Source organism: Dipodomys spectabilis, unplaced genomic scaffold (assembly GCF_019054845.1).
Source record: "Dipodomys spectabilis isolate Male_0828 unplaced genomic scaffold, ASM1905484v1 ptg000076l, whole genome shotgun sequence".
In the NCBI taxonomy this organism is placed as follows: Eukaryota; Metazoa; Chordata; class Mammalia; order Rodentia; family Heteromyidae; genus Dipodomys; species Dipodomys spectabilis.
In genome coordinates this window covers 9735084-9758426 of record NW_024870753.1, presented here as the reverse complement: position 1 = coordinate 9758426, position 23343 = coordinate 9735084, and the positions used below count along the sequence as shown (strand labels likewise).

Sequence of the window (23343 nt, the reverse complement as noted above, 5' to 3'; positions counted from 1 at the left end):
CTAATTTAGCCTCTGAATCAACAAACACATTGTGTCCTTCATAGATTGTATAAGGTACATATAGAAAAAAAATATTGTTAACAAATGTTCCTAAACTCTTGTGTGTGGTCCTGAATGTATTTTTCATGCAAAGGGTGCTTATCACTCTGGCTATTGAAATTTTCAGCCTTTGATTTTTTCTTATTTTATAAAAAGTAGAATTTAAAGCCACATGAAGGTCCTGATGAGGCATGTGTTGAAATTAAGAACTTTTTTGTTGTATTAAAATGATTGAAAGAAAGACATGATCTTGGTTAGTATTAGATAATATTTCATCTGTTTGAACTTTAGGGGAAACTGTGAAAAAAGAAATCCTGCAGTTCAATTCTAATAGCTTCAAATTAAATAGCCCATTTAGAATGTGGCTTTGAATGGTCCAGAGGAGAGAGGAACTGGGGGGGGGGGGCCTGGGTGGCAGGGAGGCACCCGGGTGTTGCAGGTTTTGATGTCACACCTGAAAGTCAGCCCTGTTTCATTGCTACTTCTGGAATGAAATAGGTCTTAGCTGTAGTCTGAGATTCGCTTCTGATATTACGTTTCTGTCATTCATCTAGTGAAGATATTTTACTCACACTGAAGAGGAAAATGCCCTGACCACTCAAGTGTACAGCACAGAGAACAGAAGTGAGTGCAAGGACCAGGGTGATCAGAGCATATTCTACAAGATGTATGTATGTCCTTACAGACATCGTTCGTTCGCTCCCACTTTTAGAGAAAGTGAATTCTGTGAGTCATGCAGGTTGACTTGGACAGTGAACATGACTATTTTTGTGTCATCAGAGCTGGTTTCAAAGCTACTTTGTCACAGTGTCTGGAGGTTCTATTGGTATGTGCTCAGATAAAGGTTGCCAGTATTCTTATTTAAATATCAACACAAAATCAGGACTGGAAAGTTTGTACTTTTTCTCAAAGTGAAGTAAGTAGGGACTTACTCGTAGGAACAAAATGAAAATTGACTGACTTAAAGAAAAATGCTCAATAAGATTGGGTGGAAGTTAGGCTCCTGATACATTCCAAATCTTTGCCCTTGGGCTCAGTGAGGCCAAAGGAGAGGATCACAAAGGCTCCATAACCACGTGCAAATGATTGCATGAAATGATGTCTATCTAAATGAGCTCCAAGAAATGGATATGAGGTTTTTTTGTTCTTTTGCTTTTTGTTGTTGGCATTTCCCCCCCTCCTCTGTTGCTGCTTTTGTTTTCTGTGCCTTTTGTATGTAGGTCTGTCTGATTGGGGGTGACAGATATGAGGAGACAAAGAATGAGCAAATGCAGCAGTGATACAGACACTGTGGTGAAAAGGCTATCCACCTTGTGGGGGGTGGAGGGGTCAGGAGGGAAAACTGGGAGAAAAGGAGGGAAGAGGTTACAGTGTTCAAAAAGAAATGTACTCGTTACCTGACTTGTGTAACCCTTCTGCACATCTCCTTTACAATAACAATAAAAAAGAAAAAGCCTTGGAAAGGACCACTACAGGGCAGACGAGGCCACCAGACACAGAGACAGCGGAGGGGAGCATGCAGTTCTGCTTTGGGACTCAGAAAATAAGTGCCATATCCTCTTTCTCTCTTCTGTCCTCCTAGAGAGAACATTGATCATAGATGGCAGCTTTGAACCTTTCTTCAGTGGCTGATTTTATCCTTGAAGGCTTAGCAAGCAGGCCCGAGCTTCAGCTGCCCCTCTTCTTCTTGTTTCTTGGGATTTACGTGGTCACAGTGTTGGGGAACCTGGGCATGATCCTCTTGATCGCCGCCAGCTCCCCTCTGCACTCTCCTATGTATTATTTCCTCAGTCATTTGTCCTTCATCGACCTCTGCTACTCCTCCGTCATTACCCCGAAGATGCTGGTGAACTTCGTGTCCGAGAAAAACGTCATCTCCTTTCTAGAGTGCATGACGCAGCTCTATTTCTTCCTGGTTTTTGTCATTGCTGAGGGCTACCTGCTGACGGCCATGGCGTATGACCGCTACGTGGCCATCTGCAGCCCCCTGCTCTACAGCGCCGTCATGTCCCACAGGGCCTGCTCCGTCATGATGGCCGTGGTGTACTCACTGGGTTTGCTCGGGGCCACCGTCCACACCACACGCATGGCCATGCTGTCCTTCTGTGGGTCTCATGTCATCAGCCATTACTTCTGTGACATTCTGCCCTTGCTGACCCTGTCCTGCTCCAGCACCCGCATCAATGAGACACTGCTGTTTATTATCGGAGGGGTCAACACCTTAGCGCCCACCCTGGCTGTCCTGGTCTCTTATGCTTTCATCCTGTCTAGTATTCTCCGTATTCGCTCCACGGAGGGGCGGTCCAAAGCTTTTGGCACGTGTAGCTCCCACCTCATGGCTGTGGGCATCTTTTTTGGATCTATAACATTTATGTACTTCAAGCCCCCTTCCAGTGACTCCATGGAACAAGAGAAGGTATCATCTGTCTTCTACACCACAGTGATCCCCATGCTGAACCCCCTCATCTACAGCCTGAGGAACAAGGATGTGAAAACTGCATTGAGGAAGGTGGCCACGGGGAGGCAATCCTCCTAACAGACAAAGCACACCAGGGGCAGGCTCCCGGCATGCTCTTCCTGATGAAGTGTGCATTCCCTGTGTGAGAATGAGTGAGGCCTGCGAGGTTGGGTTTGAGACTGATCTACAGTTCACGGCTTATCAAAGAGTGTAATGTTTCTAATAGTGAATATAATATCTGAAAATGTTTCAGAGATGTAGGAGTTGGCAGAAAATGGAGGGCAATTAAACTTGAACACTTCTATCTTTACGGTAGTGATATTGCTCTCTTCCAATGGAAACTAGACGTGATGTTATCGTATAGGAAGAAAGGTCTTTCTAGTGTTGGGAAAAGAATATATTTGATCAAAAATGTATGTACTATATACCCAAAATCTCATATATTATAACTCTCTGTTGTGAACAACAATCATCAATAAAGCATTTAAGTTCTAAAAATGAAAGGAATATATTTGATTGCATTTGCATGTCCATTCACTTAGTATTCCAGTTCCTGAGGGGTTTATATATTAGTCTTACTGATATAGTGTTTGGTGAAGAGAGATGATGCGTGACAGCCAGTTCTGTATCGTTTATGAATAAGCCACCTGGGAGAAATTCTTGGTCTTAATTATCTCCTTTCTTTCCTTTTTTAAAAAATCATGAGTATTTTTTTTCCAACTTAAATACAGGATTGCAAACTACAGGATTTAAGTTTATCTTTGTAAAGCCTGCATGACAGTGTTCCAGATGACCAAGAAGGAATATAAAGTAGTCCTTGTAAATAAAGGTATAATGTATTTCAGTGGGCTAGTTATGGTGTTTCACAAAGACAAGTGTGGATATACATGAACTATTTATTTTGATGACATCACCATGCATATTTTGGGTCTATAACACAAATTTGGTGATCCTGTACTGTTTCTGGTCTCAGTTGCCCATCTTCCAGGGAGTGAGAAAGCTCATAAACTCTCAAGGAGTTAATAAAAACCATTGTCTTGGAATCCATGTTAGTTTCTGATAGCTGCTTATGAGTTTCCTACAATTTAGTGTTTTAAACACAGAATAGTGGACAACTGCAGTCATAATATTCAATGTGTATGTATAAATATATACATATATACTCATGTGGGGGTGGGGAGAATGAAAGGGGGAACATTGATCAAGAGGTGTTGTGCTCATAAACTGACATGGTGAATTGACATCCCTTTCTACAACTCCTTGACAATCAAATAATCAGGTCACATATATTAAAGAACAATAAAATTAAATGGATAAATAAAAGAGTAAATTTGTTCTCCTACAATTCTAGAGGCCATAAGTTTACATTTCAGTGGGCCTAAATTATGGTTTAGGCTGAAACTCATTCCTTCTGGAAGTTGCGGGACAGACTCTTCATTGCTACTGCAAGTTTCATGGGGAAGTCAGCTTGGCTTCAATTGTAGTTGTATCTCTCCAATCTCTACTTTGTGGTCAAAAAAGAAGACTTGAATAATTTTTCTTTTCTATCCCTCATAAGGACATGTTTGATTTCATCTAAATCCCACCCAAATATTTTTTGACAATTTGTTCATCCCAAGATCCTTAACCTACTCACACCTGCAAACTTTTTTCTTTTTGCACAGAAAGTAACATTTACAGGTAGCATGCAGTAAGCTGTGGATTTATCTTTGGGAAGGTATTTTCAGCCTACTACAAATCTTTAGAGACATGAGGACCTCTGAGATTAATTTAAAAATCATATACTCTGTGGAATTCCTAGAGTTGTCATCTGATGCAATAACATGGAAAGCTAACTATTTTAATTAATTGTAATTAACTCTTGAATTAACTCTACAAATTACAAAACTGTAAAAAGTTGATGGGCCTCATTCAAGGATACATGTCCAAATGCTTGGAAGAAAAATATATGCTGAGCCCAAGGCGTTCTCAGTGTCAGTCATTATATGAAAGTGGTTATTTTATTCATTTCATATTTTTCAATAGACTATATCCTAAAGCATTGATTCATATTCACAGTCCTTTAGTATCTGTCATTCATAACAAATACTAGTTCTGTGGTCAGCCACAGTGATCTCAATGATATTTTTCTGCTTGGAACTGAGTACCTTCTTGGGATTAACTGAAAGTAGAATATCCTCTATAGCCTTTGAACTTTATTGTTGTAACCAGGTAGTTTCTAAGCTAGTGTGTCAGGAATGGTTCCTACGTCCCATTCCTACACAATGAATGTACTTCTAGTACCATGTGTATAGAGAATAACTTTGCAGAAAGGTATCTTTATGAAGGAGAAGAAAGTAGATTGAGAAATAATAGTTCCTGGGTGACTTTAGATAAATTGTGAAGTTTATTAATGTTTTCTCATTAAAATGCCTGAGAATGTTCAGATTGCATTTTGAACAATATAACTTTGTACTGACCTCATTGAGAAATTGATACTGAGAAACATTGAGAAACAAAGCTTAATAAGTTTAAGTTGACCACATACCACAAATACAAAGCCAAGAGTATAACTTGAGCCTCAGAAACACTACACTGAGGCTTTTTCTCCATTTTTATGATGAATAGTTTTGAGGATGAAATTCAAAGTACTTTCAACATGACTTCTGAAATAAGGAATGATTGCACCTACATGTTTAGTATAAGCTTCCTTACCATCAAAAAAATGTTTCAAGCAAATGGACCTCAAAAGCAGAAGCTTTTTTGGGGGGGGGAGGGGTCCGGTTGTGGGGCCTGAACTCTGGGACTGGGCACTGTCCCTCAGCTCTTCAGCTCAAGGCTAGCACTCTACCACTTGAGCCACAATGCCACTTCAGGCTTTTTTCTTTTTGCTTATGTGGTGCTGAGGAAAGGAACCCAGGGCCTCATGGATGCAAGGCAAGCGCTCTACCACTGAGCCACCTTCCCAGCCCAAGCAGAAGCTTTTATATCTGATAAAGTAAGACTTCAGATAAAATCAATCAGAAAAGGCAGCGAAAGGTACTTCATAAAGGGACCAATTCAGCATGAGGAAATTATAATTGTTGACACACATGAACCAAAGAGCAGCATACCCATGTCCATTAAACACACTTCTAGACTTATAAGCATTGATGAACCAGTACAGTGATAGTGAGAAACTTAACCCTATTCTCACCAATTGATAGGTTGTCCAATCAATAAATTAATAAAGAAACCTCAGAATCACATGACACTGTAGACCAAGTGGACTTAACAGAGATCTAGAGAGTACTTCAACGGGTAGCTACACAATATGTATTCTTCTCAGATGGCCAAATAGATCACATTTTTAGGCAGAAGGCAAATCCTAGCAAATGCAAGAAAATTTTAAATAACCCCTATAGTTTATCAGACCATAATAGAATTAAACAAGAACTCAACAGCAAAAGATACCACATAAAATAGTCACATACATTGAGATAATGGCAGATTGTTGAAAGATGGATGGGTCACTGGAGAAATAAAGGGGGGACATGAACAAAGTTCTTGGTATCTAATGAAAATGAAAACACACCCTATCAGAACAGCAACCGCAGTGCTAAGAGGACAGTTTCTGAAGTTTAGTTTATGAATGCCTACATAAAATAAACAAAGAGCTCTCAATAAGTATTTTACTGATGCACCACAAACGTCTGTGGAAACAGGATCAAAAATTTTTCAAAATTAGCAGGCAGAAAAAAAATAAAAATTAGGACAGAAATTAATGAAAGAAAACCAAAAAAAACCATAAATAGATCAAAAAGTTGTTTCATTGAAAAAAGAAAAAAATTGGTAATGCTGTAGGTAATTTGGCCATAAGAAGGGAGGAAAGACTCAATAAAATTAGAGATGAAGAAAGTATCACAACAAATGGCAATGAAATCTAAAGCATCCTGAGGGAATAGTTTGAAAACCTATATTCAAATAAAAGATACAGCACTAGAAAATTTGTGAAATAATGTTCTAGAATCCTGTTGTTTTATAGATGCGGAATCTGAGTCTCAGCATCCCAACTTTCTCAAGTCAATTATTGTGATCAAACATATGTCTTTGTATACTGCAATGTGTATAGTCTAACTAGCTGATGAATCGTTGGCCAAGAACTAAGAACTGATTTCTAACTTGCATTTGGAAACCTCTAATTTAATCTCTCTGTGTTACAGGTACCACACTGGGCCCAGAACATAATACCATCGTTTGGGCAGAAGGCTAAGTGCAAAACATTCTGGTAATGTCTGGCCTCCACAGTCGGTGGGGGTTCGCATGTGTGTGAGCATGTTCTGTGTTTCTAATGAGGTCCCTAAGCTCACCACACCTCTCAGGACAACTGCATCTCACACCATCCTCTTGCTTTTAAGACTGGAAGTGTAGGGAGGGAAGTTACATATTATGAGCTTCTTCAAGGTCCTGAGTATGTGTCCCATTAGAGGAATTGTGAGAGTTCGCCTTCATCCAACAAAATAATTCAGCACTTGAAATACAAGTGTATGCATCAGGCAGCAGAGGAAGTTTCTTTTTATTGAAGCAGGGATCCCTAGCCTGAGCAAAGGGAGTGGTTTCTAAGAACCTCAACCTCCCTGCAGATCTGGGTAAGTCTCCAGCTCAGCCTCCCTGCAGATCTGGGTAAGTCTCCAGCTCAACCTCCCTGCAGATCCAGGTAAGACTCCAGCTCAACCTCCCTGCAGATCTGGGTAAGTCTCCAGCTCAGCCTCCCTGCAGATCTGGGTAAGTCTCCAGCTCAACCTCCCTGCAGATCCGGGTAAGTCTCCAGCTCAACCTCCCTGCAGATCCGGGTAAGTCTCCAGCTCAGCCTCCCTGCAGATCTGGGTAAGTCTCCAGCTCAGCCTCCCCGCAGATCTGGGTAAGTCTCCTGTTCCCGCCCTGGCGGGCATCATTTCTAACATCCAGGCAAATATACTGGAAGCAGTGTTAACCCATAGGCAACATTTTGGCTTTTTACCAGGAGCATTGGCTTCACTATTCTCTCCAGTCAATTATGCCCTCTTGTCTCCCTTTGTGTCGGTCCAGCCTTGCCAGCATCACTCAATCCGAGAGAAGAGACCTGGCACTTGCATGACTCTGAAGCCTTTACTCCTCTAACATCCTTCTAGCTTACTTATTATTGTTCTTTGTCTTCTTGTACCCAAGCTTCTACAGGCCTCAAGAGACCAAGATGACAATGTGAATCCCAAGAAGAATGCTCACTTTTCACATAGAATATTAGTCATAGATTACCACTTCTTATCTATCTGGAAAGAATGTTTCCTGGCCACCAGGAGATCAAGAAATATTGAACTCAAGTGGTCTTCCTTTGTTTCCCCTGGTTCAGCAGCACTTGCTAGTTGTGTTACTCACTTTGGGATGAAGGACCTTCCAGTGCTTCAACTCCTCCTGTGCCTCTAAAAAAAGCACAATGCACCTACCTTGCATATTTTCATTATTCACATCAAGGAAAGGGAAAAGGATCCAGGACATAGAAGAGGCAAACAAGTCTGTCTCCTACCAAGCTGGTGGGATTCTTCTCCATCCCTCCATGTGAAGCATATTTTTAAATGCATCACATTAACTTTTAATTGGCATTCAGTGGATATATTGGTTTAGTTGATCATAAGAGTCTTTTGAAGCTGATTTTCCTCATTCCCCCTTTGCAGATTGGAACCCTGAGGTTTTCATTAACTTGAATGTTGCAAATGAGTTAACATTTTGCCTCTCTTCACACCCAAAACTGTCCATGCTTGGGTGAATGGACTTTAAATTTTTCTCCTTAAATTCATTTGCCATTTTCTGTGATCAGACAGACACGAGAAGTACTGAGTTTGCAAAGTTGGTCAGGTTTCTTTCCAGTTGGATCACATCAAACTTTTAACACATAAATCTTCACTCTTAATTCTATGAGAGGTATGCCAAACTGTTTCCTTGAATACTGTCTGAACACAGTGACTCTGTGTGCCCTTTAAAGGAAAGGTACTGAGAGGGAATGATCTTTTAGTCGTCTTTGCACTTTTAATAATCTATTGAATGGGCTTTTCAGAAGCCAGAAACAATTTTGCCTTTATTGCCATTATTCTTCTTCAAGGCCTGATGAGCTTTGAGGTAAACTGAGGTAAAGAGGTTTGTGCTGGACCTCTACCATGCTGGTAGAAGGATGAGCAGTATTCTCCAGTTGCTTAATGCATGAGCCCAACACCTTCCTGGGGCACGCAATCTAGATTTGCTCCTTCCTGGATGCATTTTGAAATCCAGATTATTTGATAACATCTAAACATGTTCACATTGCCTTGTGAACATTCAGTTTGCCAATGAACTTGAGGACTTCAGGTATCAAGATGCTAATCCATCACCTACGTAAAACTGGAATAAAGAGAGCTCTGACACTGTACCCCCTGGCTTTGAATACTATGTCTACTCTTAAGTTCTCTGTGTCTCAGTAATTTCATCAGTAAAACAGGGGTACAAATAATGCATACAGTTTCAACGGTTTTGAAGATTTAAATAATATCGATAAAGCACATGAAAGTCATATGCAATCAGTGAGGGGAAAAAGGCAACTGAGGGATACGGAAGGAAACAAAGGAAGGCAATCATTATTGTTTCTGGTGGCTTTTTTTTTTTTTTAAATGGAAAAACAGAGTTACTACCAGGCCCCAAAGCATGATGGGTACACCAAGTGCTGGAAAGTTCAAGTTTTACACCAGCCACACCATTGTTCATAAGCACCCAGAAGTATCTCTTTCTCACCATAAGGACTGTGCAGTGGGGCTTGGCGGTCCCATAGCTCACTGCTAGGGTGAGCGTATAGCTTTTGTGGTGGGGGAATGGATGTGATGTTCAGAAATTCTGAACTTTGAGCTGAGCACCTGGGTCAGAGGAAACTAACTTAGCTTCTTTCTCCCATCCTTTTCTAGTTTGGCAAGAAGGTGTTGAGTGGGCACTTCTGCTCAGAAGTGTTCTCACCCTGCGTGGTGGAAAGATTCCCTTCAGGAAGCAACTCCTTCCCTTACCCCCAATAGCCTGTCCCTTCTCATCCCAAGCCTACAAGAGTATCTCACAGATCTGTTAATAGAGCATACAATGGCATAAGTGGGAAGACTTGGGAAAATGAAACCGTGGTTGGAATCTTTTGTTGATATTTTCTACCATGGAGGGCTATTGGCAAATAGCTTCCTTTCTCTGCATATAGCACAGTCTTGATTGTGCTGCTGGAATGAGGACCTAGTTTGCCTGTCGATCAAGGAGAACTTGCATTTGTGATCTAAATTCTGGACTAGCTAGGATGAAGTCCAATTTGCAATAGGGAGATTGAGCAGAGTATCAGCATCAGAGCTAATGAAAATGGTGACTCTGTGTTTCCACTCTGGCCTTCTTCCTTGATGCAGGTTTGGCTTCATTTGGAAGAACAAGGCCCTTTTGAACTCAGTTCTTGTTTTTCATTTCTGTAGAAATCTCCAGAGATGAATGTAGAAATCATTCCACCACAAGCATATTCATCTTGCTGGGTTTAATGCAACAGCCAGAGCTACAGCTGCCCCTCCTCCTCCTCTTCCTGGAGATCTACGCATGACGGTAGTTGGGAACTTGAGCATGGTTGTCCTGATCGCCGTTAGCATACCACTCCACACTCGCATGTACTATTTCCTGAGTAGTTTGTCCATCATTGACCTCTGCTATTCCACTGTTATCACTCCCAAAATGCTGGTGAACTTCCTAGGGAAGAAGAATATGATCCCATATTTTGAGTGCATGGCCCAGCTCTTTTTCTTTGTGGTCTTTGTGGTGGCTGAGGGCTACCTCCTGACTGTCGTGGCCAATGATTGCTCTGTGACCATCTGCAGCCGCTGCTCTATAATGTGACCATGTCCTGCTGGCTCTGCTCACTGCCCTGGCATTCTGTCTGCCATGGCCCACACTGGTGCCATGATGAAACTGAACTTCTGTAAATCCCACGTCATCAGTCACTGCTTTGTGATGTTCTTCCCCTCCTCAGTCTCTCCTGCTCCAGCATACAGCTCAATGAGCTTCTGCTTTTCATCATTGCAGGAGTCAGCACCTTGGTGCCCACACTAGCTGTTATCAACTCTTATGCCGTCATCTTCTGTAGCATCCTTCGCATCCAGTCCTCTGAGGGCTGGCCCAAAGCATTTGGAACTTGCAGCTCCCATCTCATGGCAGTGGGAATCTTACTTTAAGCCTCCTAGTAACTCCCTGGAGTAGGAGAAGGTTTCCTCTGTCTTCTATACCACAGTGATTCCCATGCTAAACCCACTGATACACAGCCTGAGGAACAAGGGTGTCAGGAAGGCACTGAGGAGTGTCTCTGTGGGGAAATGAGATTTGCCTCTGGAGCTTTGTAGATCAGAGACATGAGTAGCTCCAATGGACACAGTTCCTCTCTGTTTATTTTCTTTGTTGTTGTATTATAGTACATTTTTGTGGTGCAGAGGGAATACTCCTATGCTCCAGGTAATCTCTCAACCATGAGATACACACTGAACTCCAATAGCTTCATTTACGAAGGTTATTGTTAAATCCATAGTTGATTTGATTTTCTCAATGAAATGAAAACAGAGAGCTGGGTGAGGTGAGACATGCCTGTAATCCACTCACTCGGGAGGCCGAGATAGGAGGATCACAAGTTTGAGGGCAGCCTGAGCTAACGTAGGGATAGCCTGTCTGAACCTGATTCTCTACCCAAGCCAAAAGAAAAATAGAAAACAAAATCCTACAAAGCTGGTATTAGTGTTCAGATAGATGATAGATAGATACATAGATGGATGATAGCTAGATAGATAGATAGATAGATAGATAGATTTTTTAAAAAAAAAATTGGCTAGTCCTGAGGCTTGAACTCTGGGTGTGGGTGCTGTCCTTGAGCTTTAATGCTCAAGGGTAGCACTTTACCACTTGAGCCATAGTTCCATTTCAGCTTTTAATTGGGGTTAAGAATCTAACAGACTTTTCTGCCCAGGCTAGCTCTGAACTGCAATCCTTAGATCTCAGCCTCCTGAGTAGCTAAGATTACAGATATGAGCCACTGGTGCCTGGCTGATGTTCTTATATTTTGACAGAAAAACTAGGTTTATTTTTTTTCTTATTGTGGCAGAAAAACAATGAGAATTCAGATTTTTCCCCATTCTCTTTCCTTTTTGAAAAGCCCATGTATGCCTATCAAGTACTTCCTATGTGAGAAGAACTCAGAGAGAAGTCCAGTGATTTAGACATTTAAGGATGTGCAGCCTCACTCTAGAGACCTTAATTTGTATGAGAACAAGGCAAATGCAAAATAAAGAAAAACAGAAACTATAGCTACAGAACAGGTATGAGCCATTCTAGTAACTATATCATACTCAATATGCATCTACTATCCAACATGTTCAAAATCTCTTTATTTTTGTTTTTTAGGGCCCTCAGAAGACACTTAGGTCTTCCACAAAGACACAGGACAAATGAAGTATGCAGACAGCCCATCTCAGTCAATGTAGTTTTCATGAGAAACTCCTTAGAAACTTAAGAAAGAGGGGAGAAAATTATTAGGTAACAATTTACTTTAACCTTATTAAAAGTTGTCTTTTAATAATAGATGATACCATAATTTATTTGCAGATAGTAGCCGACCTCAAGATGTCTAGGAAACCAATGGCAAAATTAATAGGCAATAGGAGGTAAATTAATAATGAGAAATCAATACAAAATTTATAACTAGTTACAGTATATGACGTATTTCCAAAAGCAACAAGAGGATAAAATAAATGTGAAGGTATTTAACCAGGAAAAAAAATAGTGAGAAACTATGTGAAGGAAGCATTCAAGTTCTTCCCAAAAAATACCAAAATTAGACTGATTAAATGAAAATTTTTTTTTCTTAGACACAGTGCCTTTACATTTAAAGATTTAAGTTCTCTGTAGTTAATTTCTGGGTTTAAAACTACTCCGATTAAAATACCCCCCCCAAAAAAGGATCATTTTTTGTAGTTTTAGAGAGTTCTTTGTCTTTAGGAGATGCCAATATACATTAGATAACTGAAATATAGCCCAAATCCAAGAAACTGCACTTGCATAAGACCTGCAGTGCGATTACTTTTGACGTGTGGATGTGCCTTTGGAACCATGATCATAGTCAGGATCATAAATATTTTAACCTATGTCCACTAGCAATAACTGATTTTGTCATAGTATATTGTTGGCAATTTCTATAATGTTATATAATTAGAATCATACAGTATATGTTATTTTGGTGTACTCACTCAAAATAATAGCTTAACTGCTTTTAAAATTATGCAATTATATGTGGGCATATATGGGTCTGTGCGTTTATTGACTAAGACTTTGATCTTTATGTAATATCCCTTTAAGGTTAGGGAACATCAGTAGTGTCTGATCACATTGTAAATTATCAAGAACGTAGACTCCAAGGAACTATATACATAAAACATTATGGGTTAAATCTATTTAGTATTTTCAGACTTTAGCTTGATTTTACGTATGCATGAGTGCTTTATAGAAAATCAACAAAAGATGAAGGAAACACTTGAAATATTATGAGGTAGATTACACCTTCCAGTGCCTCTGAAATAATGAAGTTTGGGAGCTGTTACTTACCACTTCTGGTACTCAGTTTCTACATTTGAACAGAAATGTAGGTTTGAATACATGAGAATTTAGTTTATGAAGATGTATAGTACATTCTTATTGGAAGGAACACATGGATCTTTTATAGAAAGAGGTTATAGTATGTGATCTTTCCCGTGACCCCTTTCCTACTGGCACACGCCTGTGGTTGAGGTAGAATCTCTTTTCTGCCTGGCTTGGCTTAGAACCATGTTGCTCCCAATCTCCACCTCCTGAGTATTTAGGATTACAGGCATGAAACATCGGTTCCTGGCTCACAGAATCTTTCTCTCTGCTCTGTCCATACTCTCTCTCAACCAAACTTTGTCAAAGCCCAACAGAAAGGACGTGTAGGTAAAATAGCATACAAGTGCCCTGGTTCATCTGTAAGAAACCTACATTAGATCCATCCATCTGCTCCTTCACAAGCCCTGTTTATATTTCAGAAAACACAGGATTCCACTTGAAGCCATGTGGCTGAAACCCTCTCATAGTTTTCAGCAACAGGTAGACTCTCAAGGGCTTATTCAATGCAGAAATCTGAGGAGTGCTGTGTAATCATGCCAATAAAAAATCAACAAATATTGGAAGAAGAGACATGAGAGGTTATAGGAAGGTGACCCAAAGTCAGGAAAATGTTAAGAAATTTCAATACACTTTGCTAACTGAGAACAGATATGCCTTCCTGAATAGAATAATTAGTTACATGACCTTGGCAATTTGTGCCTTCATGTTGTAGCTTCTTCATTTGCAGAAGGAGGCAGCAATGCAGCAATAATGGCCTTGGCCTCCACCACACACAGAATGTCCTTAGGAATGCGATATTGTTCATGTGTTTGTCACTGCGCCTCTCACCTTCACTTCTCAGGAAGGAAACCCACATTGTTCAGCATCTTCCTCAGTGAGGACTTCACCTCTTTATTCCTGAGGCTGTAAATCAAAGGATTCAGCATGGGGGTGACCAGGTTATTCAGGACCTGAACGGTTGCATTCAGCCAGGGATTGGGGGTGGGCTGCAGGTAGATGAGGACCACCGGCATAAAGGAGAGGAGGATGGCCGTGAGGTGGGCGCTGCAGGTGGAGAAGGCCCGGCGCCGGCCCTCTGCAGAGCGGATCCGCAGGATGGAGCCAACGATGCAGCTGTAGGAGGCCAGGATGAGGAGGAAGCAGCTGAGGGGCATGAGGCCCACGCTGACCAACCCCACCAGCTCCAGGGACGAGGTGTCTGCGCAGGCCAGCTTCAGCATCACCGGGATGTCGCAGAAGTAATAGTCCACCTCGTTGGGGCCACAGTAGGGCAGCTGGAAGGTCAGCACAGTTAGAAAGATGGCCTGGATGCAGCCACAGAAGGAGGTGCCCAGCGCCAGGATGGCACACACTCTGTGGCTCATGATGGTGGAGTAGCGCAGAGGAAAGCAGATGGCCACGAAGCGGTCGTAGGCCATCACCGTGTACAGGAAGCACTCGGTGCAGCCCAGGAAGTGGTAGAAGAAGAGCTGGGACACGCACCCTGAGTAGGAAATCACTCGGCTGTTCCCCACAAGGTAGAAGAGCATCTTGGGGGAGCTCACCGAGGGGAAGAATATATCACATACAGACAGCTTGCACAGGAAGAAGTACATGGGTGTGTGCAGCCGGGGGGAGGAGACAATGGCCAGGAAGATGAGCAGGTTTCCCAGCAGGGTGAAGACATAGAAGGCCAGGAACAGGAGGAAGAGCGTGGTTTCCAGGCCCTCCGTGTGCGGGATGCCCAGCAGGACAAACTCTGTCACCACTGACACATTCCTCATCTCCTTCAGAACATGCAGCAGGATAGCGCTGATGCGCAAGGTCAAGCGCAGAAGCTCCTGAAGGACACACGGTTCCTGTCTTCAAAACCAAGAGAGGACTTTGAACATCAAGTCAGAGTCACGTGAACACATGAGGGGACTGAAATTCCTGCCTCTAATCGCAGAACAGACCTACAAACACATGGGCAATTGCTTTTTAACAAATGTGCCAATGTGAATATATTGAACAATAGTCTTTTCACTATTTCTGGAAAAGTTGAATGTCCACTTAAAAAATGAGAAAGAACCAACTTTCTAAACCCCTCCCAAATCAACAACCCAAGGGTCTTAGACTCATACCGAATGCTTATATATAAATATTCTTATAGTGATTATAGATTTAAGTGAAAAATCTGAAACTATAATAGTTCCTCAGAGTATTTTGGAAATCTCTGGTTTGGGTAAAGATTTGTGACACACTGAAAGTACAATTAATTTGCAGTTCTAACATGAAAATTTAAACTAGTTGAAAGCCAGAAGTGTCTATTTCAAGGTCATAATATCAAATGAATAAAGATCCTTAGAAGACTAAATGCGAGACAAGAATCACATGGAATCGGAGACACTGGACCGAAGGATCTGGGCATTAAAAATGGATGCTATTGTCCAATCAGTGGAGGTGAAATAGGGTATTGAATTAAGAATAATTGCAGCATAGTCGGGTGCCAGTGGCTCACACCTGTATCCTAGCTACTCAGAAGGCTGAGATCTGAGGATCACGGTTCAAAGCCAGCCCTGGCAGGAAAGTCTGTGTGACTCTTTTTTGTTTGTTTGTTTGTTTTTTGTTTTTGGGTCCGGTCGTGGGGCCTGAACTCTGGGCCTGGGCGCTGTCCCTCAGCTCTTCAGCTCAAGGCTAGCGCTGCACCACTTGAGCCACAGCGCCACTTCCGGCTTTTTTCTTTTTCTTTTTTTGCTTATGTGGTGCTGGGGAATCGAACCCAGGGCCTCATGCTTGCAAGGCAAGCGCTCTACCACTGAGCCACCTTCTCAGCCCCGTCTGTGAGACTCTTATCTCCAGTTAACCACCAGAAAACCAGAAGTGGTGCTGTTACTTAAGTGGTAAGGTGCTTACCTGGAGCTGAAGAGCTCAGGGACAATGCCCAGAACCACAGTTCAAGCCCCACGACTGAAAAAAGAAAAAGAATTGTAACAGAACTAATCTGCATATTTTAGAAACTAAGGATGCATAGTAAGCTATTTTGAAGTGACTGTGTATACCCATTACATGCAATTCATAGTATTTCTGAAATACAGGTGAAACACTGATTCAAAATTAAATATTAAAATGTGAATAACTTCTGTAGATTCAATCCTAAGCACTGACAGAAACAAAACCACAATAAAAATCTATCAGCAGAAAGGAGAAAAAGTGACTCTCCCATTCTCTTGAAGAATAAAAGGATAACCCAAACTGAGAATAAGATTTATAAATTGCACACTCAGAATTTAAAAATAAACTCTAAAACGCAACAAAAAAATCAATTTCTCCATCTCAAGAGAAACAGGCAAGTGACTTGGGCAGATACTTTATGAAGAAAAGATGTCCCATGGGCCCTGGAGATTTCCTCTGTCTTGACTTCTAAGCAAATACTTTTGCCCATGCTGTTTTAATTTAAATTGTTGTTTTGAAACAAACTTAGAGAAATTGAAACAATATTTTAAAAATATTATTTACCACTTTAATAAAAGATATGCAGGTGACAAATAGCTGAAAAGACATGTATCATGGTTAATTAGGGGAAATTAAAAGTAAACCATGAGATACTACTGTATCTATAAAGATAAGGAGGGAAAGTCCCTGAAAAGAACTAAGTACCACAAGAATACAGGGCAACTAGACCATCATCACTTTTCTATGTTTGCGCAAATGAAATGAATACTTATTTCTTTCATGAAAACCTGCTTCTAAGACAATAAGCCTTTAATCCTCTCCATTCTAAAATTCTTTCCAGGAAAGAAGCTTCTTCAAAGAACTAGAAATCCTGAGGTTTACGACATTGAGCATTCAAAATACGTTATTCCAGTGGTTCTGGGACGAAGGTGTCACAGAAGGAAGAACTACAAAGATAGAACCCTGTTGTCCTCAGGAACGGCTGGTGGAGTCCTCTGCAGTGAGGTAAACGCAGCCCAGGGAACATTTTCAGGTTCTTAGAATAGCACGTAGTGTCCTGGCCACGGGAGCTGAGAGCCAGTGTTTGTATTAGAGTTCCACATCGTACACCATCAAGACTGTTGAAACATTCAGGCCTGCATCACTTCTTTCAGACACCCTGGAGAACGTGTTCATGATTCTGGCATTGGTACCACTGAGGGAGCAATTAAAGTTAAGCACATTTACCATCCAAAGGAAAGCAACTTTAGCAGGGTCTCCTGAAGTGTGAAACACTTAAGAGAACGGACCCCAAATCCAACTTCAAATTTTCATACCAACTCCTTTTTTTTTTGCTTGTCTCTCACACAATGAAGTCTGCAGATGATACCACTGTGAAACCCCCGCTCCAATTTTATAAAAACACTTGTAAACACTTCACTGTAGAAACATCTAGTTGATTCTCACTTCAACTTTATAAACATTTTATAAGCAAGTGTCTCATAGAGATCTATAACAAACATCACTATTTAAAAGACTGAATTCTTTTCATCCCAGCCTGTCTCCCTGAACAGGAGAGAGAGATAAATCTCTTAAGGGCTTATTATAATAGAAGTGACAAGTCCCAGTGTGACAGAGAAATCTCACAGCGGAAGAGGATGTCTCAGATGATAATGTAACCTAGAGAAAATTTCCTTTGTATTTGTTTTAATAAAAACTATTGTCCTTCCTCATTGTTCCTCTTTTACTTCTGTTTTGGTAGTAAGGATGTGTACAAATGAGTATGCCCTGTATGGCTGGCATAATCTCACCCAAGGACTCAGATACTGGCTCTTGAAAGGGTAGACAAGGTTTTACTTTTATTTTTTCTGATACTGAGATTTGAACTCGGGGTCTATGGCTTGCTTGGCTAGATTATTCAGCTGATGTCTTCCACTTGAGCCACACCTCCCACTCAGCTTTTTGCTGGCTATTGTGTAGATGATGTCTCACAGTCTTTTCTGCCTGGGCTAGCTGTGAAACTCAAATCCTCTAATGGTGTAGCTAGGCTTAGCGGCCTGTGCCCCTGGCCTCCAGTGAGGTTTTATTCTTTTAAGCCCATGAATTTGCAGTAAAACAAATCAGGCCTGCCGGGCACCAGTGGCTCACGCCTGAGTAGCAGGATTCTAGCTACTCAGGAGGCTGAGATCTGGTGATCACGGTTCAAAGCCGGCCTGGGCAGGAAAGTCCACATGAGACACTCATCTCCAGTAAACCACTAGAAAACCGGAAGTGGTGCTGTGGTTCAAGTGGTAGAGTGCTTGCCTTGAGCCAAAGAGTGCAGGAACAGTGCCCAAGCCCAGAGTACAAGCCCCAGGACCGACAAAAAAAAACAAAACAAAAAAATCAGTCCTATAAAAATAACTTCACAGGGCTGGGAAGGTGGCTCAGTGGTAGAGTGCTTGCCTTGCATGCATGAGACCCTGGGTTCGATTCCTTAGCACCACACAAGCAGAAAAAGCAGAAAGTAGTACTGTGGCTCTAGTGGTAGAGCACTAGCCTTGAGCTGAAGAGCTGAGGGACAGCACCCAGGCCTAGAGTTCAGGCTCCACAACTTTCAAAAAAAAGAAAAAACTATTCACATACTATGCGTGTGGTGTGTATGTGTGTATGTCTGTGTGTATATGTGTAAGTGTGTGTGTTTGTATTGTGTGTATTGTATGTTGAAGAGAGTGGGTGAATTATAATTCTCTTGAGGAAATCAAAGGAAACAAGGCTGACTCCTTTAACCACAATGATTCAGAGAGTGATAAAAAACGAATGTAGACCTAAGGGTTGTGATAATTTAATATGGATCAGTGTATGAATGTGGAAAAGTTTAACAGGAGTTTGGAAAATAAAGTTCAGTGTTGGATTGATATGTTGCAGCTCCGTGGTATAGACTTCTGGGTTGTCTTGCAAAGGCCAGCCCTGAACCTGTCCCCTAAGGGTCATGGGCTGAGCTTTCGGATGGTTTTCTTGTAGGTTTTTATATATAAAAGATTGCTGAAAACAAAAGAGGCTGAGACTGATCTCACTTCCTCATCTTAAGAGCTATTCTTTATGAGTCCCAGCCAACAGGCCTGTGTCAGCATAAAATTTCACAGTAATTATCAAAATTCTACTATTGCACAACTTATTTTTTAATGTCCATTTTATTTTCATTTTAACAAGTAATAATTATCTCACAGTAAATATCTAGCTGCACTGACAAAAAAGCATGGAGAAGCAAATGCTGACACTTTTCTTCTGAAGATCTTTACACATTTTATGGTTTATCCTACCCCCAATTTCCTACATTCCCAACAATTTCAGACCTACTAGTTCCCATAATAATTTAAGTGCCCTATTCTAGTTCTAATAATAGGACTCTTATGTAGCATCTATCCCAAGCTATAGTGTTTCTATATTTAAAGGAAAAAGTAATTGAGCTGTTTTTAAGAGAATATAAATCTCTATTTCAAAGAGTAATTGGCCTGACATCTCATATTATTACATTTTTTGTATCTTTTTCTTTATCATCTGCAGCTATTTATACCTAGCTGCAGATCACTGTAAAGGAAACTTTTGCTGCAACAATGTTTGATAAGAAATGTACTTGTTATCTTGCCCATGTAATTGTAACTTCTCTGTACGGTATTTTCACAATAAAAAAAAACTTTTGCTGTCTCTTGAATTTTTAAAAATTTTGTTACCGTTACTATAATGGTAATATACAGAGGGTTGGAGTGACATGTCAGGTAAAGAGTACATATACTTTTGGACACGGTCACTCCTTCCCTTCTTCTCTCCTGTTTTTTCCTCCCATGCCCACCTATAAGTTATATAGTTAATTTTCAACACAGTATCTAGTATCACTGCTGCCTTTGTTTACCCTTTGTCTCTTGGATTTTTAAAAGGATGCCTTACTTTTGCTGACAGCCCTGAGGTTGGAACCCAGGGCATTGTGCTCTTGCGTGACTTTTTGGCTCAAAGCTATCACATTAACCCTTACCTCCACTTCCGTTTTACATAGCTGCACTTACATGGTGAAAGGGTGATAATTATGTTGCACACACACTGATTTTCATAAAGGGAGAATAAATCTTACAAGAGGAGATAAATCTCAAGAACATTATCAAGGACCTACTCCACCACAGACGTTTTCTGGGTACCAGAGCTGTGATGTTGAGCCTTATATATAAGGTAGAGACTTCGCTGAGATCACCAGGTGGTATAGGCCTAGACATTGGCTGCAAGTTGTTCTAAAGCTAAGAGTGAATGGGAAAGTGTGTATTGGAGTGAGCTTATAACATACAGGTGGCTCTCTAATTCAGATGTGGAAGCCAACTATGTTTTTCAAAATAAGAAAGGAGAGCAACCTTAAATAAATGTACTCACTACCTTATGTAACTGTAACCCCAATGTTCATCACCTTGACAATAAAATAAAAATCTCCTAAAAATTAAAAAAATACTGAGGAAAAAAAAATGTTTAAGGAAGGTTATGGTAGAAAAACATCATTTTCAAGATGGAGAGATATACATCTTAAGGCCACCAGTATGCTATAGATACGAGAGATGCCGTGTTCTGAAACAAGGAGGAGAGGCCGCTGGGCTGGGAAGGGGGCATTTCCTTATGTTAAGGACTATGCTTTGATCCAACATGGTGGGGCAGGGGAAGGAGAAGACACTGGTGACTCGTGAATCCCCATTCCTATAGCGTGTGTCTCAGGGATAATTATGAGAGAAAAACAGAATATGACATGAATAGTTCCACAGGAAAAGAAACAGTGTCCGTATAATCTCAGGAAACGAAGAAAGGTAAGGATAGATAGATTAAGCCAACAACTCTTGGTTGGTGCAAGGTTCTAAGCAGGACAGTTAATCAAATACATTTGCATCACTTCTTTTCACAGGACTGTTCTTTTCCCGAACATCTTCAGGGCGATGCTGACGTCCTTGTTCCGCAGGCTGTAGATGAGGGGGTTCAGCATGGGCACCGTGATGGTGTAGAACACGGAAGACACTTTCCCTTGGTCTGCGGAGTTGACAGAGGATGGATTCAGATACATGAAAGCGGCAGAACCATAGAAGAGAGCAACTGCGGAGAGGTGGGAGCTGCAGGTGCTGAAGGCCTTGGATCTGCCCTGGGTGGTGCGAATGCGGAGGATGCTGACGATGATGAAGATGTAGGAGCCCAGGATGGTGAGGCTGGGGGTAAGAATATTAATTCCACTAAATATTAGAATCAGTATTTGATTGACATAGATGGGAGAACAGGAGAGCTTCAGGACAGAAATAAGATCGCAGAAATAATGATTGATAACATTAAATTTGCAGAAGTGAACCCTCAGCAGGAAGCCTGTATGAGCAGATGCACAAACTACACCAATGGTATAGACCCCTAGCACAAGGATGACACAGGCCTGATTGGACATGATGGTATTATAAAGTAACGGGCTGCAGATGGCCACATAGCGGTCATAAGCCATGGCAGCCAGCATGTAGCACTCTGAGATAGCAAAAACAAGAAAGAAGAAGAGCTGAGCCATGCACTCCGGGTAGGAGATGGTGTTCTCTGTCACAAAGCTCGCCAGCATTTTGGGGGTGATGACGGTGGACTGGCCCACATCAATGAAGGAGAGACTGCTGAGGAGATAGTACATGGGGGTGTGCAGGTGAGAACTGTGTGCGATCAGCGCGATCATGCCCAGGTTCCCCAGCACCGTGAGCACGTAGATCCCCAGGAAGAGGAGGAAGAGGGGCAGCTGGAGCTCTGGCTTCTCCGTTAGCCCTGCCAGGATGAACTCAGTCACTGTGGAGTGGTTTCCTGGGACCATGTCCTGTGTTCAGAGTCTGAAAGGGAGGAGAAAAGAGCATTGTTGTGGGAGGGACCTGGCTGCCATCATGCTCCTTTTGGAACAAGGTGACACCCTTGAAAACCTCTGAGCTGTTTTCTTTTTTGAATATTTCAAAGATTTCACATTCATATTTCTAGGTTGAGATGTAGGTATTTAGTTACATAGAGAATGCCATGAAAGTGAGTAAAGCTGGTTGAGTGACAGCTGGAAGAGGAACTCCTGCCTACAGATGGTCATGTTTAATAACCTCAGAGTAATTGCTTCTGATAATCAACCTGTTCAGCTTCTTGCATCAGGAAATAAGAATTCTACAAAAATTCTTCAGCTTTTCTTGTTATGTAAACAAACACAATAGCTACAGTAAATAAGAAAACACAACAAAATAAATTTGGCAGAAATTTATCAATGAGGAAGAGGGCTGTGACTCGAGGTGGTAGAGCACTAACCTTGAGTGAAAAAGCACAGAGACAGCACCCAGGCCCTGAGTTCAAACCACACTTCTGATTTTAAAAAAATAAGAAATTTATCAGTGAGAAAATGAGCACAGTCATTATTGTGGCAATATTCTACAAGTTGGAAAAGAACTGATTATTACAGATGTCAAATTTCAGAAACACTGATCTAATAGCTCAATGTTTCCTTTGACTTTTGTGAAAGTTGGGAGCACAAGGCACAAAACTGAGAAATGCAGATTGATACATGTAACTTTTTATTTGTTGAATAGAGTAGATGGGTTAACTTTTGCATGCACAAAAGTAAAAGTCCAAATATATTATTTTTTGTTTTGTTTTGGGGGTCCAGTCGTGGGGCCTGAACTCTGGGCCTGGGCGCTGTCCCTCAGCTCTTCAGCTCAAGGCTAGCGCTCTACCACTTGAGCCACAGCACCACTTCCGGCTCTTTTCTTTTTGCTTATGTGGTGCTGAGGAATCGAACCCAGGGCCTCAGGCATGCAAGGCAAGCACTCTACCACTGAGCCACCTTCCCAGCCCCATAGTCCAAATATATTAGAGTAGAATTTGTTGAAAAGCAATTGAAACATGAGCGATCTGAAAGTCCCTAACAGCTTGCAATTATTTAGACACTGTGTGATCTATCCTGCCTCATGCTTCTCACCTGAGAGCACACAAACAATTGCTGTATAAAACCTTGTACAAAATTTTTCATGGTAGCTCTATTACCCATGCCCTGGAATTATAAACAACCAATATGTTAATTAAGGATGAATTGACGACCTATGTCTCTACATATGTATCCATAAATCTATCATCTATCTAATTATGTATGTTTCTATCTTATCTAGACTACTACTGAGCCTTAAAAAGAAATACACAGAAATCCAAGCAACAGAATGAATCTCAGAACACTATTTTAGTATGAGTCTTATGAGCTAGATTTCAGACTTATGGGACTAATTGCCAGTGTAGAAATGTAGACTGATGTGAAT

At 41.3% G+C, this 23343-nt stretch overlaps 3 protein-coding genes, 1 non-coding gene and 1 pseudogene across 5 annotated transcripts; 2 read left to right on the top strand and 3 right to left on the bottom strand.

Moving 5' to 3' along the window:
• Nucleotides 1–636: 636 nt before the first annotated feature.
• On the top strand, nucleotides 637–2863 carry LOC122110205 (olfactory receptor 8D2). Its single transcript, XM_042682703.1, has 2 exons — nucleotides 637–706; nucleotides 1622–2863. Exon 2 carries the CDS (start codon nucleotides 1640–1642, stop codon nucleotides 2573–2575), a length of 936 nt encoding a protein of 311 aa, XP_042538637.1. The 5' UTR covers nucleotides 637–706; nucleotides 1622–1639; the 3' UTR covers nucleotides 2576–2863.
• A 408-nt stretch (nucleotides 2864–3271) lies between these two features.
• Nucleotides 3272–10843, top strand: LOC122110236 (annotated as a pseudogene).
• Nucleotides 10844–13977: 3134 nt separating this feature from the next.
• Nucleotides 13978–14910, bottom strand: LOC122110206 (olfactory receptor 149-like). Its single transcript, XM_042682704.1, has one exon. It carries the CDS (start codon nucleotides 14908–14910, stop codon nucleotides 13978–13980), a length of 933 nt encoding a protein of 310 aa, XP_042538638.1.
• Nucleotides 14911–15868: 958 nt separating this feature from the next.
• Nucleotides 15869–15933, bottom strand: Trnaa-ugc. The gene has a single exon. It is a non-coding gene; the product is annotated as a tRNA-Ala (tRNA).
• Nucleotides 15934–19736: 3803 nt separating this feature from the next.
• On the bottom strand, nucleotides 19737–21881 carry LOC122110341 (olfactory receptor 8G5-like). 2 transcript variants are annotated; one of them, XM_042682894.1, is made up of 2 exons: nucleotides 20975–21878; nucleotides 19737–19747 (listed from the first exon to the last, which is right to left on the bottom strand). In XM_042682894.1, exons 1-2 carry the CDS (start codon nucleotides 21876–21878, stop codon nucleotides 19737–19739), a joined length of 915 nt encoding a protein of 304 aa, XP_042538828.1. The 2 variants fall into 2 exon arrangements, with proteins under 2 accessions (XP_042538828.1, XP_042538829.1); XM_042682895.1 differs by lacking the exon at nucleotides 19737–19747 and having other exon boundaries at nucleotides 20949–21881.
• Between the last annotated feature and the right edge of the window lie 1462 nt (nucleotides 21882–23343).

Coding starts and splice junctions, on each gene's coding strand:
- LOC122110205 (XM_042682703.1), top strand. CDS start 1,640: ATGGCAGCTTTGAACCTTTCTTCAGTGGCTGATTTTATCCTTGAAGGC.
- LOC122110206 (XM_042682704.1), bottom strand. CDS start 14,910: ATGAGGAATGTGTCAGTGGTGACAGAGTTTGTCCTGCTGGGCATCCCG.
- LOC122110341 (XM_042682895.1), bottom strand. CDS start 21,878: ATGGTCCCAGGAAACCACTCCACAGTGACTGAGTTCATCCTGGCAGGG.